The sequence below is a fragment of the Sphaeramia orbicularis genome, chromosome 1 (genome assembly GCF_902148855.1).
Source record: "Sphaeramia orbicularis chromosome 1, fSphaOr1.1, whole genome shotgun sequence".
NCBI classification, from domain to species: domain Eukaryota; kingdom Metazoa; phylum Chordata; class Actinopteri; order Kurtiformes; family Apogonidae; genus Sphaeramia; species Sphaeramia orbicularis.
Genome location: NC_043957.1, coordinates 19,902,793 through 19,919,089, shown reverse-complemented (window position 1 = coordinate 19,919,089; position 16,297 = coordinate 19,902,793). Strand labels below are relative to the sequence as shown.

The 16,297-nt window shown below is 36.2% G+C and overlaps 1 protein-coding gene across 2 annotated transcripts in view; it reads left to right on the top strand.

Moving 5' to 3' along the window:
* mad1l1 (mitotic arrest deficient 1 like 1) overlaps nt 1-4,569 on the top strand; it is a 162,965-nt gene extending 158,396 nt beyond the window's left edge. For both annotated transcript variants that reach the window (XM_030145717.1, XM_030145709.1), the window contains exon 18: nt 4,308-4,569. In XM_030145717.1, the coding sequence (XP_030001577.1) occupies nt 4,308-4,457 (150 nt within the window). In that variant the 3' untranslated portion in view covers nt 4,458-4,569. The remainder of the gene's footprint in view (nt 1-4,307) is intronic.
* Nucleotides 4,570-16,297: the final 11,728 nt, after the last annotated feature.

Genomic DNA, 16,297 nt, shown 5'->3' with positions numbered 1-16,297 from the left:
TCATAGTGTAGCAAACTACTACATGATTAAAAACAAATGAATTTTAGCAAAAAAAAAAAAAAAAGTCTCAGTTTTGAAGGTGTGGGGTCACCAGAAATTTGTGATGTTAAAATGGGAACCAGTGTGTTACCTGGTTATCTATGATCCTGATCCCTGACATTCACATATCAGTTCCAACCATCTGTTTCTAGTACAGTCTTATTCATTTCATGACATTCTACTGATTTTAGGATCCTTTTTGTTTTATATGGATTGTTGACTGGAAGAAATATCCAGTAGAAGCATCAATAAAACAAGTGGTGCCAGGCATAACAAACCCCGCCCCTTGCACGTATTGTAGCTTATTTTGGCATCGATCCAGCTGATGTCACCATGTCTATGCATGTGCTGATGTCAGCATATCAATTACCTCTATATATGTGTAGAGTTTGAAGTAAATTGAAACACAATAGATGTTTTTATAGACATTTGAAATTTCGCCCATTGTATGGCAGAAGAAAAAAGATTTTAAAAATTCATTTAAAAAATGTAACTTTGACCTACTTTTCCCAAAATGTAATGACATCTACAGGGGTTGGACAAAATAATGGAAACACCTAACATTGTGGCATCATAGAAGGTGTTTCCATTATTTTGTCCAACCCCTGTATTCTGGGTCACTGGCAATCTATAAACCCAATTTGGTATGAATTCAACCAATAGTTCTGCAGCTAGAGTGTTAACAAACAAACAAACAAACAAACAAAAAAACCCAAACCAAAATACCGCAATACCCCTTTCCTCCCCTTCAGGGGGTGGGGTAATTATCTACATATCTGACTTTTATTTAGTTATTATTATGACATTTACGCTCAATCTCACTAATTTGCTTCATAGTTATTGTAGAATTGTAGAATCTGCACTTAATACAGCCTCTGCGTCACAGCAACAACACACATTTTTATCTTTTTTTTTTTTTTTGTAGTAGGCAGTAAGGGGTTAAAACGTTCTCTGGTCTGTGCACATGTGATGTGTTGGGAAGATTGTTCCAGAGCCTCGGACCTGACACCGAAAAATTATAACTTCAAGTAGTCTCTTAACATCCACCAGGGTTAGGGTTACAAATATTTGATGTAATATTCCCATTTTTACTCTTTTTTTTTTTTTTTTTTTTTTTTAATTCAATATGTGATTAAACATTAATGTTCTATTTTAGCTCTGATTCATTCATCCACCCCTGTTGATAGTAGAAGGTCATTTCTAAATCTTCATATTACAAATTATACTTATTACAAAGTAAAAACATTAAAATATCAGGAGCACTAACTGACCTTTTGACAAGAGTGAATACAATAATTACTCTGAGGTAGCATAATCTGTTGAAGCTGAGTGGGTTTTTTATTTTTTATAAAGAGATGGTATTAATCGAGTCAAATGAAAAGGTGTCAGTATTTTTATCACGATGTACTGAAATCCTGAATAATCCTGAAAAAACTGCATCACACCTAAAAGGGTTATTGTACCAGATGTTCCAGGTTCCAAAAATGACTGCATATTGAAGTCTTTGAAAGTGAAGATAAAATATTTACGGCCCAAAATTGCCCTGAGACTTCTCTTAGTACTTTGCTATGTAAGATGTATCACTTTAATGTTGGTGCATTTTACACTTTTTGCAAAGAGACAACATTAAAGCACAGAGTCATCCCTCCTGCCTCTCTCAAGCGTTCACACTCGGTGCAGCTTTTAACCTTGGTTTAGCATTGTGCAGTCAGCTAGCAAATGTCATTAGTTCAGTTATCCTCTCCTCTCACCCATTAGAGATTTGTGACTGTTCACACAAATGTGAACAGCTGACTTCACTTCAGCTTGGTGAGTGTGAAGACGCTCACTAATTACTTCATCAAATGGGATTTTCTTTTTCTTTCCAAAATATTCATCCTTTACTACTCTTCTGGAATGTACTTGAAAGTATTATTCATTTGCAAAACAAACATGTTTAGCAGTTTATATAAAGTAAAAACAGGATTTGGTTGTTTAAACTTATGTATGTGTCTGTTTATTGATTTACTCACCTACCCAGATCTGTTTAAATTAGAAAATGTTGCTTCTGGTGTCAAATATTGATATACGATTAAAATACGATTAATTACAGTAAATTAATTACAAGGTCACTAATTAATTATATACATTTTTTAATTGAGTCCCACCATACATACATACATACATACATATATATATATATATATATATATATATATATATATATATATATATATATATATATATGTGTGATTTCTCATAGACTGCAAGGGAAACTCAGCTTCCCCTAAAATTCATTCATTCATTTTCCGAACCCACTTTATCCTCATTAGGGTCACAGGGGTCGCTTGGAGCCTATCCCAGCTACTTACAGGCGAAGGCGGGGTACACCCTGGACATTTCGCCAGTTCATCGCAGGGCTGACATACAGAGACAAACAATCACTCTCACATTCACACCTATGGACAATTTAGATGAAACAATTAACCTATCACTGCATGTCTTTGGATGGTGGGAAGAAGCCGGAGTACCCGGAGAGAACCCACGCAGACACGGGGAGAACATGCAAACTCCACACAGAAAGGTCCCACCCCCTGTCGACTGGTGTTGGAAGCTTCCCCTAAAATTATGAAAATTAGATGGTCAAATATGTACGGTTGTGTTGACATTTCATTGACTACAAATGTGTTAGAACACGTTCATCTCAAAGACGAGTTTGTTCAGAATCAGCTTTATCACAAATCAACAGACTCGATGTTGTTCACTTCTCATACATTCCTGTTGCGCTGTTTTCTCATTCGATCTCTGCTCAGTGCATTTGCCCGTAGACACTCAGTGCCCATGCATTTCAATGGGACTGAGTGGAACAGTTTTTTTCATTGCCTCAAAACTGGACAGTACTTGGATAAATGCCACGATGTTGTCCCGCCCCTGGATGCTCGGCGTCTCTGGGGGTGAATGGAGTGGACCAGTGGACCTCGGCCGAGCTGGACGCTGGGATTCCACGTGCTGATTGGAGGATCAGTCGAAAGGCTGAATCCCGTTTGATTGACAGCTAATTTGAGATCTACTCCTTCACTTGACAGAGTTCAGTTTAATACCGTCGTGCATTCTGCTGTGAAATTGAGAGAGAAACCACTATGAAATTACTCGTTTATTTCTTGCACTGTAAATAAAACACACTCATTGTACTTCCTTGTTTCAATTTAACATAATTTCAACATTTTCTTGTTTCAGTTACATAATATAATAATTTCTTGTTCGAGTTTAATATAATTTTGTATTTTGTTGGCTAGGTCAGAGTGAACTAGCTATCTAGCAAGGTGCACACGATGGCAGACAATGCTAATGTTGTTGACCTGATTTTGGCACTTGACAATTTTTTTTGATGTAAGCCAACAATGAGCTTCCCCTCTCTGAAAAACGAGCAGCTGCCACTGGTATGTACAGTATATACTGTATGATAGTTTAATAATCACTGCCCATCACCTCCACCAACTGAACTACACAGGGACTTGTTCTCTTGTTTTTCCTTATCACTGCATTGCACTTTATTTCTCATGCACTTTATCACTGTATTTATTCATTTGATATCTGCCTGTGTGGGTGTGTAAGTGAGTGTGTGTGAGTGTTTGTATGTGTGTGTGTGGGAGTATGTGTGGGAGTGATAGACCAGTGAAGAGCTTTTAAATTTCGTTGTATTGTACAATGCAACGACAAATTATTCTATTCTATTCTATTCTATTCTATTCTATTCTATTCTGTTCTGTTCTATTTTATTCTATTCTGTTCTAAAAGTTCTAATAACATGTTAACAGTAACAGTCATAATCATATATTATTATAATAATAGTTTTGGAGCTGCCTCATGATACTGGTCAGATAAAAACGTGTGTCTCTTCCACGCTGAAACGGGGCATTTCGCAGACGTCTCAGTATCTTGGCAGGATGTCATGGGACTGTGCTCTTCTCCACCTTCCTCCCTCCCTGCCACGCTTTAATTACTTTCTCCCTCGTTTCCCTCATCCTGTTCTCCTCCACTCCATCGCCTCGAACCACTCCTCATTCCCTTTAATTAATCCACACAGATTTAGACACCTTCACCCTGCTGTGAATGCACACACACACACACACACTCCACAATCCCCAGCAGACAATAACAACTTTAAGTGATCTCGCTTCACTTTGAAAGATGGTCTCCAGAGATGGCTGGAGTGGGAAAGCTCAGGTTGTATTGTTTGATGTGGAGTATTGTCGTTTGATGTCTGTGTGTTGTCCCTATTGTTGCAGAGCTCCAAGGGAAGCATGCACCTCATGGAAACAGAGTTCTCCAAAACTCTGGGCGAGATGGTGGATCTTCATCTGCATCACCAGAAGAGTATCCCAGCATTCCTGTCTGCTGTGACGCTCGACCTCTTCAGTCGACAAACCACCGTATAAAAAAATCATTTCACACTCTTCGGATGCAAATATGTGCTTTGAGTTTTAGTTTTGGGAGGTTTTTCTGTTCTCTGCCTGATTGTCTTTCTTATTAGATATTTACCAACAGGTCGAAAATAACTGTGAAAGAGCTTTTTAACCCTTTCATGCCTGAATTATTCTAAAACTGAGTGGGGTTATTACGCTCAGAACGAGACTTAAATATGTCCACTTTGATTATTTTCAGTGAGATACTTTTTTTTTTTTCTTTCCATAAAGAAAACATTTGATTGATGGAAGAAAATTTAACCTAGGTAACAGTAGCTAGGTAACACATCAGTGGAAACATTAATTATCTGATAGTAAGTCTGTAAGTAAGTCTGATAATGTAGGAAAAAAAGTATTCATGTTCAATATTCCATGTGGAATTGTTAGTGTTCTAGTGCTACAACCTCTTGAGACCCAGGAGAGTAAATGTTTTGGCTTTTTTACACTAAATAATAGCCTTGATTGGAAACAGTATAACGCATTTTTCAGAAACATTTCTTATTTTTTATAGCATTGGACAGCATTTCTTTTTTTTTTGTTTGTTTGTTTGTTTGTTTGTTTGTTTTTTTAAGTAAAGCTGTGAAACTCTTTCCCCCCTACAGAGGACAAATATGCTTTACTGGGTCTCAGGAGGATATCTAGGCCAAAAGCAGATAATTAGGAGTAATTCTTGCAAATATTATTGCAAACATAAGTTTGAATAACAACATGCACCAAAGGGTTAAAGGAAAATGGCTGAAGTAGCAGCATGTAAACTCTTTTTGATCTCAAGAAGAGAGTCATCAGTAATAAGAAAATCAAATATTTCAAGCGTATTTGGAGCATGCAGCAGTGCAAAAGTGAAAAACAAATTAGATAGGCCTACCTCGTCTTTAAATTACAGGTGATTTTGACAAAGGGTTAGAATCCCACAGTTATCTTTGAATATATTCAAGTGGTCTGGGATGATGTGAGACTTCTGCTTCTGGTCCTTTTTTTGTGTTTTCAGGCTGCTGAAACTCTACTCTACACCTCGAGGCACAGGTTTTTGTCTAGTCACAGACATTTTCAGACAGGTAGGCGGGTTACATCTGTGACTGACAGCTGTAATGACGAATCACTGATCGGATACGTTGGAAAAGTGGTTTCACTTTTCTATAATGGCATAAAACAGCATCAGGGCATTTGTGTATTTGTAATTTTTTATTTTTGTTTTCCCTGATTTGGCTGAAGAACAAAAGCACTAAAAGTAAAAAATACATTATTTAATAGAAGCTCAGAACATCCTGAATCAGGGCTGTCAAACCAGTGGTCTGTGGGCCAAAACCAGTCCGTCAAATGATCCACTCTGGCCCATGGGATGAAACTGTAAAATGCAAAATTTACACTTCAGATATTAACGATCAAAAATGTCAAACCCATGTTATTTCTCTCAAGTGGCTGGAACCAGTCAAATCCTATCATTATAGACTTTAAATAAAGACAACTCCAAATTTTTCACTTTTTTTTTTTGTTTTTGTGTGAATAAATAAAGTTAAATTACATGATGAAAATATCCTTTAGAAAAAATTGCAAATAATCTCATCAACCACCAGCAACCTGACATTTCTTATGAAAAAAAAGTGTAATATTAACAATATTATGCATGTTATTAAATGTTTTGTGTATTTGTCGATCCGCTGCGATGTGTAAGTTATAATGCACATGTGTAGATGAGAAGCTGGGACATAATATTGTTAAAATTACATACAATGAAAAAAAAATTTGAGTTATTATTTATAGGTTTGTTCTGCTATTATTTTACTGGTCTGGCCCACTTGAGATCAGATTGGTCTGAATGTGGCCTGTGAACTAAAATGACTTTGACACCCCTGTCCTAAATAATCAATCGTAACATTATATTGAGCCTATTAAGGGGGAAAAGTTTGACATAAAAATATATTTATAATTAACTCACACAACCTTTTCACACATTTTTGTTGTCTGATATGGGTGTTTGCTGAGGCTTTGGCACAATTAAAAAATTAAAACCCCTGCAGGTTTCATCTTGACGAACCAAATTTGATAGATTAGTCATAAAAATGCCCCGTGGAGCCGGTTGGATACTGAACCCACCACCCAGCAGGTCGTCCTCCACTTCGGGTTAAATCCTCCCCAATCCTGCCTCGATGATGCAGTGGATTTTTATCTTGGTGTATCATTAATGAGTCATCGTCTGATTCCACAAACTTGTCATAAATGTTACTCAACTGCGATAAGAGGCCCGACCCGAACACGTCTACACATCTGCAATAAACTGCATTTTCTTCAGCTTTGACAAGTAGAAGACGTGAGTGTCTGATCGTGACCGCTTGAAGCTTTAATATAATCACTGCTTTTGTTTTTCTCCTCAGTGCTCATGTTATCTGTGTGTATTATGTGTCTAATTTTTAATTTTTGCTGAATAAAACGAATGCTGTGTAAATCTGTGGGAGCATAGTTTGATGCTGTAAACTTCACACAATGAAAAAAGCAGTGTTTGGTCATGTTTTTCATTTTATTCCTATCCTACCAAGGACAAGTGGGTGTAGATATTGACCCTTTTGTATCTTCTGTTTACCTTCTGATGCAGGGTTTTGAACATTATTATTTAGTTACAAAATCAGTAAAGAAAATATCTTGCAAATTATTAGATTCTCAATTAACCCATAAAGACCCAAACATCCATCACCGACCAAAACCATCTACTGATCTAAACTGTTAAATACCTGTTGATCCGCTAATCTTATCAATAAATGCAAATAATTGGTGTCAAATGCAGTTTTTTGTCTTTTCACGGTCATCAGATATGACCCATTTGAACGTTCAGAGGCTCCGTAGTTACTGTGGAAACACCGTCATCTTCTACAACATTGATTCACCAGTAAAACCCATGGAGTTGGATCAATGACAGTGGATGGACATGCTTGGTTTATGTTCAGTTAATGATATATTTTATTGAAAAAGGCACTTTTTCTTCAGTTTCCTCTGTTTTAGATATAATAACCTTCAACTTTAATCTTAGCTTTTACGAACATTGTCATGATCCGTAAATTAAATACAAGAAAATACCTGATTTATACTGATAAAATACAAAATACAGAGGATAACATTATAAATAAATGGTGAAAAATCACTCAAGAAAGGTTTGATATAAAGAAAATTCCATTTGGGAACACTGTCATCTTCTACAACATTGATTCACCAGTAAAAGCCATTGAGTTGGATCAATGACAGTGGATGGAGACACAGGGTTTATGTTCAGTAAATGATATATTTTACTGAAAAAGTCACTTTTTCAGTTTTCTCTGATTTTGATATAACCCTCAATTTACTCTGAGCTTTTATGAACATCTACATGATCAGTAAAGTAAATAGTGGGCAATACATGATTTAAGCTGATAAAATAGAAAATACAGAGGATAATATTACAAATAAATGCTGATAAATCACTTAAGAAAGGTTAAATATAGAGAAAATTTAATTTGTGAACTGATGTAAACGTAGCGCTGGGTCTTTATGGGTTAATCATTTCACTGTTTATTCTGTTAAATGCCAAAAAACAGTGAAAAGTATGACAAAAATGTAAAATTTAAGAATTTGAAAGGAGAAAACCTGGCTGCCCCCTTAAAAAAATTACTCAAATTGTGAAATGATCCAAATATTTGTAATTAATGAAATGGCAACAACTAATGGGTTAATAAAATAATCTAATAAAGAAACCCTGATGAATATTTTGACTGGCTTTTACTATTATTATGAAAAAATTGTTCCTCCATAATCCTCCATTTTGACTTCATTATTATCTGAATTTAACAAAAAAACATTGATCTTGTTTTTAATATTAGAATATAGTAAATATTACATGTTTTGATTGTGTGTGAGCAGACAGCAGATGCATTTTTCTGTAGCAATAAAGAGAAACAGCAGAAATAAACGTGGGGTGAAGAGGAAGCGAGCGATCCAACAGAATAAAGCCAAAATACAGAGGATAATCTTAGAAATAAATGCTGATAAATGACTTAAGAAAGGTTAAATATAGAGAAAATTTCATTTGGGAACTGATGTAAAAGTAGTGCTGGGTCTTTATGGGTTAATCATTTCACTGTTTGTTCTGTTAAATGCCAAAAAACAGTGAAAAGTATAACAAAAATCTAAAATATAAGAAACTGAAAGGAGAAAACCTGACTGTCCCCATAAAAAAATTACTCAAAAGTGGTGAAATGATCAAAATATTTGTAATTAATGAAAGGGCAATAACTAATGGGTTAATGAAATAATTTAATAAAGAAACCCCGATGAATATTTAGATTTGTAAAATTGTTCCTCCATAATCCTCCATTTTGACTTCATTATTATCTGAATTTAACAAAAAAATGATGATCTTGTTTTTAATATTAGAATATAGTAAATATTACATGTTTTGATTGTGTGTGAGCAGACAGCAGATGCATTTTTCTGTAGCAATTAAGAGAAACAGCAGAAATAAACGTGGGGTGAAGAGGAAGCGAGCGATCCAACAGAATAAAGCCAAAATACAGAGGATAATCTTAGAAATAAATGCTGATAAATGACTTAAGAAAGGTTAAATATAGAGAAAATTTCATTTGGGAACTGATGTAAAAGTAGTGCTGGGTCTTTATGGGTTAATCATTTCACTGTTTGTTCTGTTAAATGTCAAAAAACAGTAAAAAGCAAAACAAAAAGTAAAATATAAGAATCTGGAAGGAGAAAACCTGACTGTCCCCATAAAAAAATTACTCAAAAGTGGTGAAATGATCAAAATATTTGTAACGAATGAAATGGCAACAACTAATGGGTTAATGAAATAATCTAATAAAGAAACGCCGATGAATATTTAGATTTGTAAAATTGTTCCTCCATAATCCTCCATTTTGACTTCATTATTATCTGAATTTAACAAAAAAATGATGACGATGATCTTGTTTTTAACATTAGAATATAGTAAATGTTACATGTTTTGATTTTGTGTGAGCAGACAGCAGATGCATTTTTCTGTAGCAATTAAGAGAAACAGCAGAAATAAACGTGGGGTGAAGAGGAAGCGAGCGATCCAATAAAGGAGAGAAACAAACGGAAGCGAACACAGAATAAAGCCACTTATCACAAGTACAATAGAAGAAGTCCAGCTGGTGCAGCCATATGTCTCCTGAGAAAACATATTCTCCTTTAGAGGACACACCACATACTGTCCTGTGTTCCCTGTTTTTTTTTTTTTGTTTTTTTTGTTTTTTTTTTCCACTTTCATTTCCACGACACCGTCCACACACCCCTCAGCTCTCCCCTCCAGGTGTTTTAGTCGGTTTTATAGAAGCTGCGCTCTGATTCTATCTGTTCTCCTCACATACAAATCACTGCTCCGCCTGACTGTTAAACTGAAGAAAATCGTCATCAATAAAACATGTGCGAGTCTGAAAAATTGACTTGACTTTAACCCTTTAATGGTTTATGTCCCTGGGGATTGGGTCATGTGACAGGCAGTGGGGTAGAGGTGCATTAAAGGACTGAACTTTACATCATAAACTTGATTTATGTGGCTGTCAAGTATTCAGGTGACTTTACATTAACCTTTTTAATGCTTTTAAAAGTGGTGGGGACATGTCTTCAGGGTAAATGACACCGACCGCTTAGTTTGAAGTAACCGAATGCTAACATAGTCATAAGAAAATCCACTAGACTCACCTGGAGGCCCCGTCCTCCCATGTGACTTACATTTATACAGTTCAACAAATGTATTTTTCACAGGGTTCCCGCAGGGTCTTAAAAACTCTTAAAAGTCTTGAATTTACAAATCTCCATTTAATACAGGGTGACACGAAAAAACGGGAACTTTTTAACAATCTAATAAAACCAAGAGTGATGGAAGAAAAATATTTTATTCATAGTAATTGAAACCTTAAACCATGCCATTTAAGAAACAATGATGGAATTTTCATTTTTTAAAAATTACTTCCTGTAGATGGCGTCCTCCTGTACGAATGCATTCTTGAAATCTGCTGTTGAGATTCCTCATTGACCGCTGCAACATCTCAGCTGGGATACTGTGAATTTCATCCTGAATTCTCTGTTTTAACTCATCCAGAGTTCTTGGTCCAGTCGTGTACACTTTACTCTTGAGATAGCCCCACAAGGAAAAATCACAAACGGACAAATCTGGCGATCTAGGGGGCCAGGGAACGTTACCGAATCTTGAGATCACACGGTTACCGAACAATTCTCGCACAGCTGCCAATGGTTACTAAAATGGGGGTGTGTTTACTTGCTCAAGGTTAGAGATCGACCGATATGGGTTTTTCAGGGCCGATACCGATACCAATTATTAGTAGTTAGAGGAGGCCAATAACCGATATTTGGAGCCGATATTCATTTGCAGTAAAAGTGTAAAAATTGGCATGAAAAATTTCGAATAATGCAAACACTGAACTTCGTTTAAATGCCTAAAACATTTTTATTTAATCAAACAAATAGAAAACTAGAAGCACTCGGAGAGCGCAGACCTCCGCCAAGGCTGATCAGTGGCCCCCCCCGTGGGCCCCCCCACCCCCGATCACCACCAAAATGTAATCATTTCTTCCTTATCCCATTTCCAACAAACCCTGAAAATTTCATCAAAATCTGTCCATAACTTTTTGAGTTATGTTGCACACTAACGGACAGATAAACAAACAAACAAACAAACAAACAAACCCTGGCAAAAACATAGGTGGTAATAATAGCTCCAGAAGTGCATGGATTTCCTAGACTCAGAAGAATCTCTTATAAAGTTGAATAAAAGCTTACATAAATAGCTCCCTTAAATTTTTCCACAGTAAATAAAGTAAAATTTAAATATAACTATAATGACTTATTACTTCCGCCAAGGAGGTTATGTTTTTGCCAGGGTTTGTTTGTTTGTTTGTTTGTCTGTCTGTCTGTTTGTCTGTCCGTTAGTGTGCAACATAACTCAAAAAGTTATGGACAGATTTTGATGAAATTTTCAGGGTTTGTTGGAAATGGGATAAGGAAGAAATGATTAAATTTTGGTGGGGATCGGGGGTGGGGGGGCCCACGGGGGGGCCCATTTCCAACAAACCCTGAAAATTTCATCAAAATCTGTCCATAACTTTTTGAGTTATGTTGCACACTAACAGACAGACAAACAGACAGACAAACAAACAAACAAACCCTGGCCCACGGGGGGGGCCACTGATCAGCCTTGGTGGAGGTCTGCGCTCTCCAAGTGCTTTTCTAGTCTTTGTTTTAAGTTCAAACACAACAATAATACAGGGAGACTCTTGTAAACTCTTGGGCCACATGCTGACATATGCTTAACTCATCATGCTTCATTTATTACAGCATTTGGGAAGCCTTAAGTTGATTTCATTATTAAATTTTATATTTTACCATGCGATAGCAGGGACCCTGTCATTCAAAACCATGTTGCTACATTATTAATGATTAATATGACAAAAGCTACATAAAAAAGTCTAATAGTTGCTATGAGTGCAATTAAACTCCTGACAGAACACAAACAGCCTTTAGGGCTTTAATGAGCACACACAGGATTTAAAATGTTCCCCCATGTTTAGATAAATCACTTCTGAATTTGACTCTGTCTTATCTTCACTTTAATTTTCAGATCATAGGACTAGAAAGCTCACAGCAGCATTAGTAGTTGTGAGTTGTAGAGTTCTTCATGTGACTTTAACACAAACACACACTATTACATTACATACCAACACAGTCTCATCCCAAATAGTCAGAAACTGACGCATGCGGTCAGAGCCCCACAGCGGCACTATTTGACGCGGGGGGGGCGGGTATCCTTCCGCGTCGGATTTCGACGCAGAAGGGGTACACACCGCAGAGAGGCGAAGTTTTCTCGTGTGAGAAGCTGCGGAGAGAAAACATGTGTCAAAGGTAAACGCAGAAAACTCTTCTGAAACTGTACCAAACATCCCTGTGCTCTACATCTGATAACTACTACTAATGTTTCAGAAGAACGTCAGAGCAGAGTAAACATTAGCGGCAGCTCTGCTAACTCAGATTACCTCCAGACGTGTGTGTGAATTAGACTGCTGATAATATGGAGATGGAAACACTCTGTGATAGAAAAGCATGTGTGTGGGATTAGGAGAGAGCACCTTAAAAAGTCTGTTCACTTGTTTTAGGGAAGCACGCTGAGGTGGAGGCTGATGAGCTTTTACCAGAACATTAGTTCATCAGTCTGGCTCTAAACGCTCTGCAGACTATGTATTAGTAATGGAGAAAATGTATGTAGAACACAGTCTCATCCCAAGTCAGTCCCAGTCTGTGTGTGAGGACAGCTTCCACGTCAACCAATCAGAGGGCGCAGAGTGGATAGTGCAGGAGAGAGAGAGAGGCGCAGCTGCATCTGAGCCGAAATAACCCAGTTTTAAATTGATTTCTTAATATCGGCCCGTTGGATTAAAAAAAGGCCTATACCGATATATGTCAAATTCCCAAATATCGGCCCGGCCGATAATCGGCCCGGCCGATAATCGGTCGACCTCTACTCAAGGTCACTGTCTCGTAGTGCTGCCACTTGCTCATGTCTGCCAATACGCACTTCAAAAATTCCCGTTTTTTTGGGTCAGCCTGTAATTTTTAAAAGATGAAAATTCCATCATTGTTTCTTAAATGGCATGTTTTAAGGTTTCAATTGCTATGAATAAAATATTTTTCTTCCATTACTCTTGGTTTTATTGGATTGTTAACAAGTTCCCGTTTTTCTGTGTCACCCTGTATTAACTTAAAAAAAGTCTTCAATTTGATATAGTAGGTCTTAACTTATGTTGTCGTAAACATGTTGGCTGTTTTGTGTTTACATGTGTCCAAGCTGCAAAGAAAGTAACATTAGTCAACTCAGTTCCACCCGTTCCAATTCGACTGTTTATATTGAAATTAGGAACCAATTATTGCTAACTTTTCAGCCCTCGGTGAGACATGACTTGGAACAATGGGAATCGAGGAGTTGGAGTAAATAAATGGGTGCTTCTCTTAAACTGGTCCCTAAAAACAGGACAGAGGAGCTAAAAATTTGAACATTTAGACTAATGTTTTGAAGCAAGTTTGGAAACGCTTTGGGTCTATTTTAAAAATAAATAATTACTGATAAAAGAGAAACTACTTTTCAGATAAAACCCATTTTTATATTCGTTTTCTACAAAAATCTGCATGTAACACGGTAAGAAGGATATGAAAATTACAAATTTCCAGTATCTTTTTAGTCTCTCACAGGTACATTTTGGGAATTGAAGTAAATATCCAAGGCAGTGTTTCACAAAAATGACCGCTGTTGCAGAATAACTCACAATTTCTATGCATTTAAATGGGCAGGTTCCACGTGTAACACCAGTGGACACGATGGGTTACACACAAAACCTGGAATGAGACTGAGATTCATGAAAAACACACATATCTGGATTAAAAAAACCACTAGGATCATTAAATTTAACCCAGTGTCTTTATTTATAGTGGTATATAAGACCATTTACAGCCATGTTTTCAGATCAAATGCACTCACACATAGGTAGCTTTTCCTGTCCTATTTTTGGCCCCAATATTTAAAAAAAAAAAAAAAAAATCATTAATTACACTGGGTTACAAAAAAATATTTTTTGCAAGTTGTCTAGGTTTTTTTCAACTGAATTAGCACCATTTTGCACCACTAAATCCAAAAATGACATCTGTTTTTCTCAATCAGGTCAGTTTTTTTTTTTTTGCTAATTTGATTTTGAAAAATTTGATCTTCTCACAATCTGAGCCCAAACTTTATCTTGGTCACCAAGTTTAATACCAAAATAAGATTGGTAAGCACACTTTATGAAACTTGTGACTTGATTCCTGTTAGGTACAATAGTGTATTCACCGCAGATGTAGCAGAATACGTCAGGCTTATTTTTGCAAGATCTTCTAGTCGAAGCCATTTCATTCACCTGTAATATTAAAAAAAACATTAATCATAAATTGGCAAAAGTAAAATCTTCAGAACTCGTTTATTGCAAGAAATATGAAAGAATTTTGTATCATATGATGTGAAAATGCCCATAAATGTAAGCAAAAATGTTAAAAAGCCAATATGTAGCATAGTTCAGAAAGTTGACCTGATCGAGCAAAATTAATGTGATTTTTAGATTCAGCACACCAAAATTATCCTAAATCAGCTCAGAAACCTTAAACTATAAATTTGTTGTTGACCAGTGTTATTAATTTGTATATATCTGAGCTCATCATTAGGTACATCCTGGGGGGACATATGTCTAAATTTCTCTTTTATTATTGGGTCTAAAAAGCTGGAAAAGAGCCAGGTACCAAAATATACAGGGTGGGGAAGCAAAATTTACAATATTTTGAGGTAGGGATTAAAAGACAGTGTATGACCAATTAGTTTATTGAAAGTCATGAGAATTTATTTGCCACAAGAAAATGTACATAATAGAAAATGTTTTTATTCTATGTGTCCTCCTTCTTTCTCAATAACTGCCTTCACACGCTTCCTGAAACTTGCGCAAGTGTTCCTCAAATATTCGGGTGACAACTTCTCCCATTCTTCTTTAATAGTATCTTCCAGACTTTCTCGTAATAGTTTTGCTCATAGTCATTCTCTTCTTTACATTATAAACAGTCTTTATGGACACTCCAACTATTTTTGAAATCTCCTTTGGTGTGACGAGTGCATTGAGCAAATCACACACTCTTTGACGTTTGCTTTCCTGATTACTCATATGTGCAAAAGTTTCTGAAAAGGTATGGATAATAGTGTTAGGTATGATTATGACATCAATATATGTTTGGTTTCAAAACAATTGAGAAAAAACAACTAAATGTTCATTGTAAATTTTGCTTCCCCACCCTGTAGATTTTCCTAAATTCTAGGATTCTTTTTGCTAGTATGGCCATGAAATAGGCTGTGAAATAGGCATTAAATTATGTTCTCAGTCGTCTTAAAAAGTCTTAAATTTAACTTGTAGAAACCTGCAGTAACCCTGTTTTCAGAAACATGCTCGTTCACATTTGTATCAACAGAATAAGCTTCTTTTTTTTTTTAAGTCTGCTTTCATTCCAAACAACGTTTTGGTTTTGATGGATCTTAGAGTTTCAATCCTTTTTTATTGTCTGTGATGATAAATCCACCGTTCAACACACTGAAGGTCACACTCGCACTTCACCTTCGCATCAGACGTCAGCATTAACTTAGCCTGTCACCTTTCAATCAGCCATTGTTGTTTCCATGGCGACAGTCACCCTACTGCACATCTTTCATGAACATCTGTCTAAATAAAAGTCTGTCAGATAGCAAAGCAATTAAAATTGATTTTTTTTTCAAGCACAAAGCCCACTTTGGGGTCATGACCCCTCCAGTTGAGAATGCTGACACTAGACCTGACACCGTGTTCTACCAGAGCAGAACGGTTTAACTCAGACTGCTGCTGGTTTTAGGTTTGACTTGAGGTTTTATCTAATGACATGCTGCTTTTCTGTTGTTCTATGACAGGGGTGTCAAACTCATTTTGGTTCAGGGGCCACATTTAGCTAAATTTGACCTGAAGTGGGTCGAACCAGTAAAATAATAACATAATAATATAGAAATAATGTCAACTCCAAACTTTTCTTTATGTTTTGGAGCAAAAAAAGTAAATTTACATGATGAAAAGGTTTATATCTACAAACTATCCTTTCAAACAATGTGGAAAAACATGAACGAACTGAAAAGATAAGTGTAATTTTAACAATATTCTGCTTCAGTTTATCATTTACACATATACATTACAACATACAGATCACAGTGGATC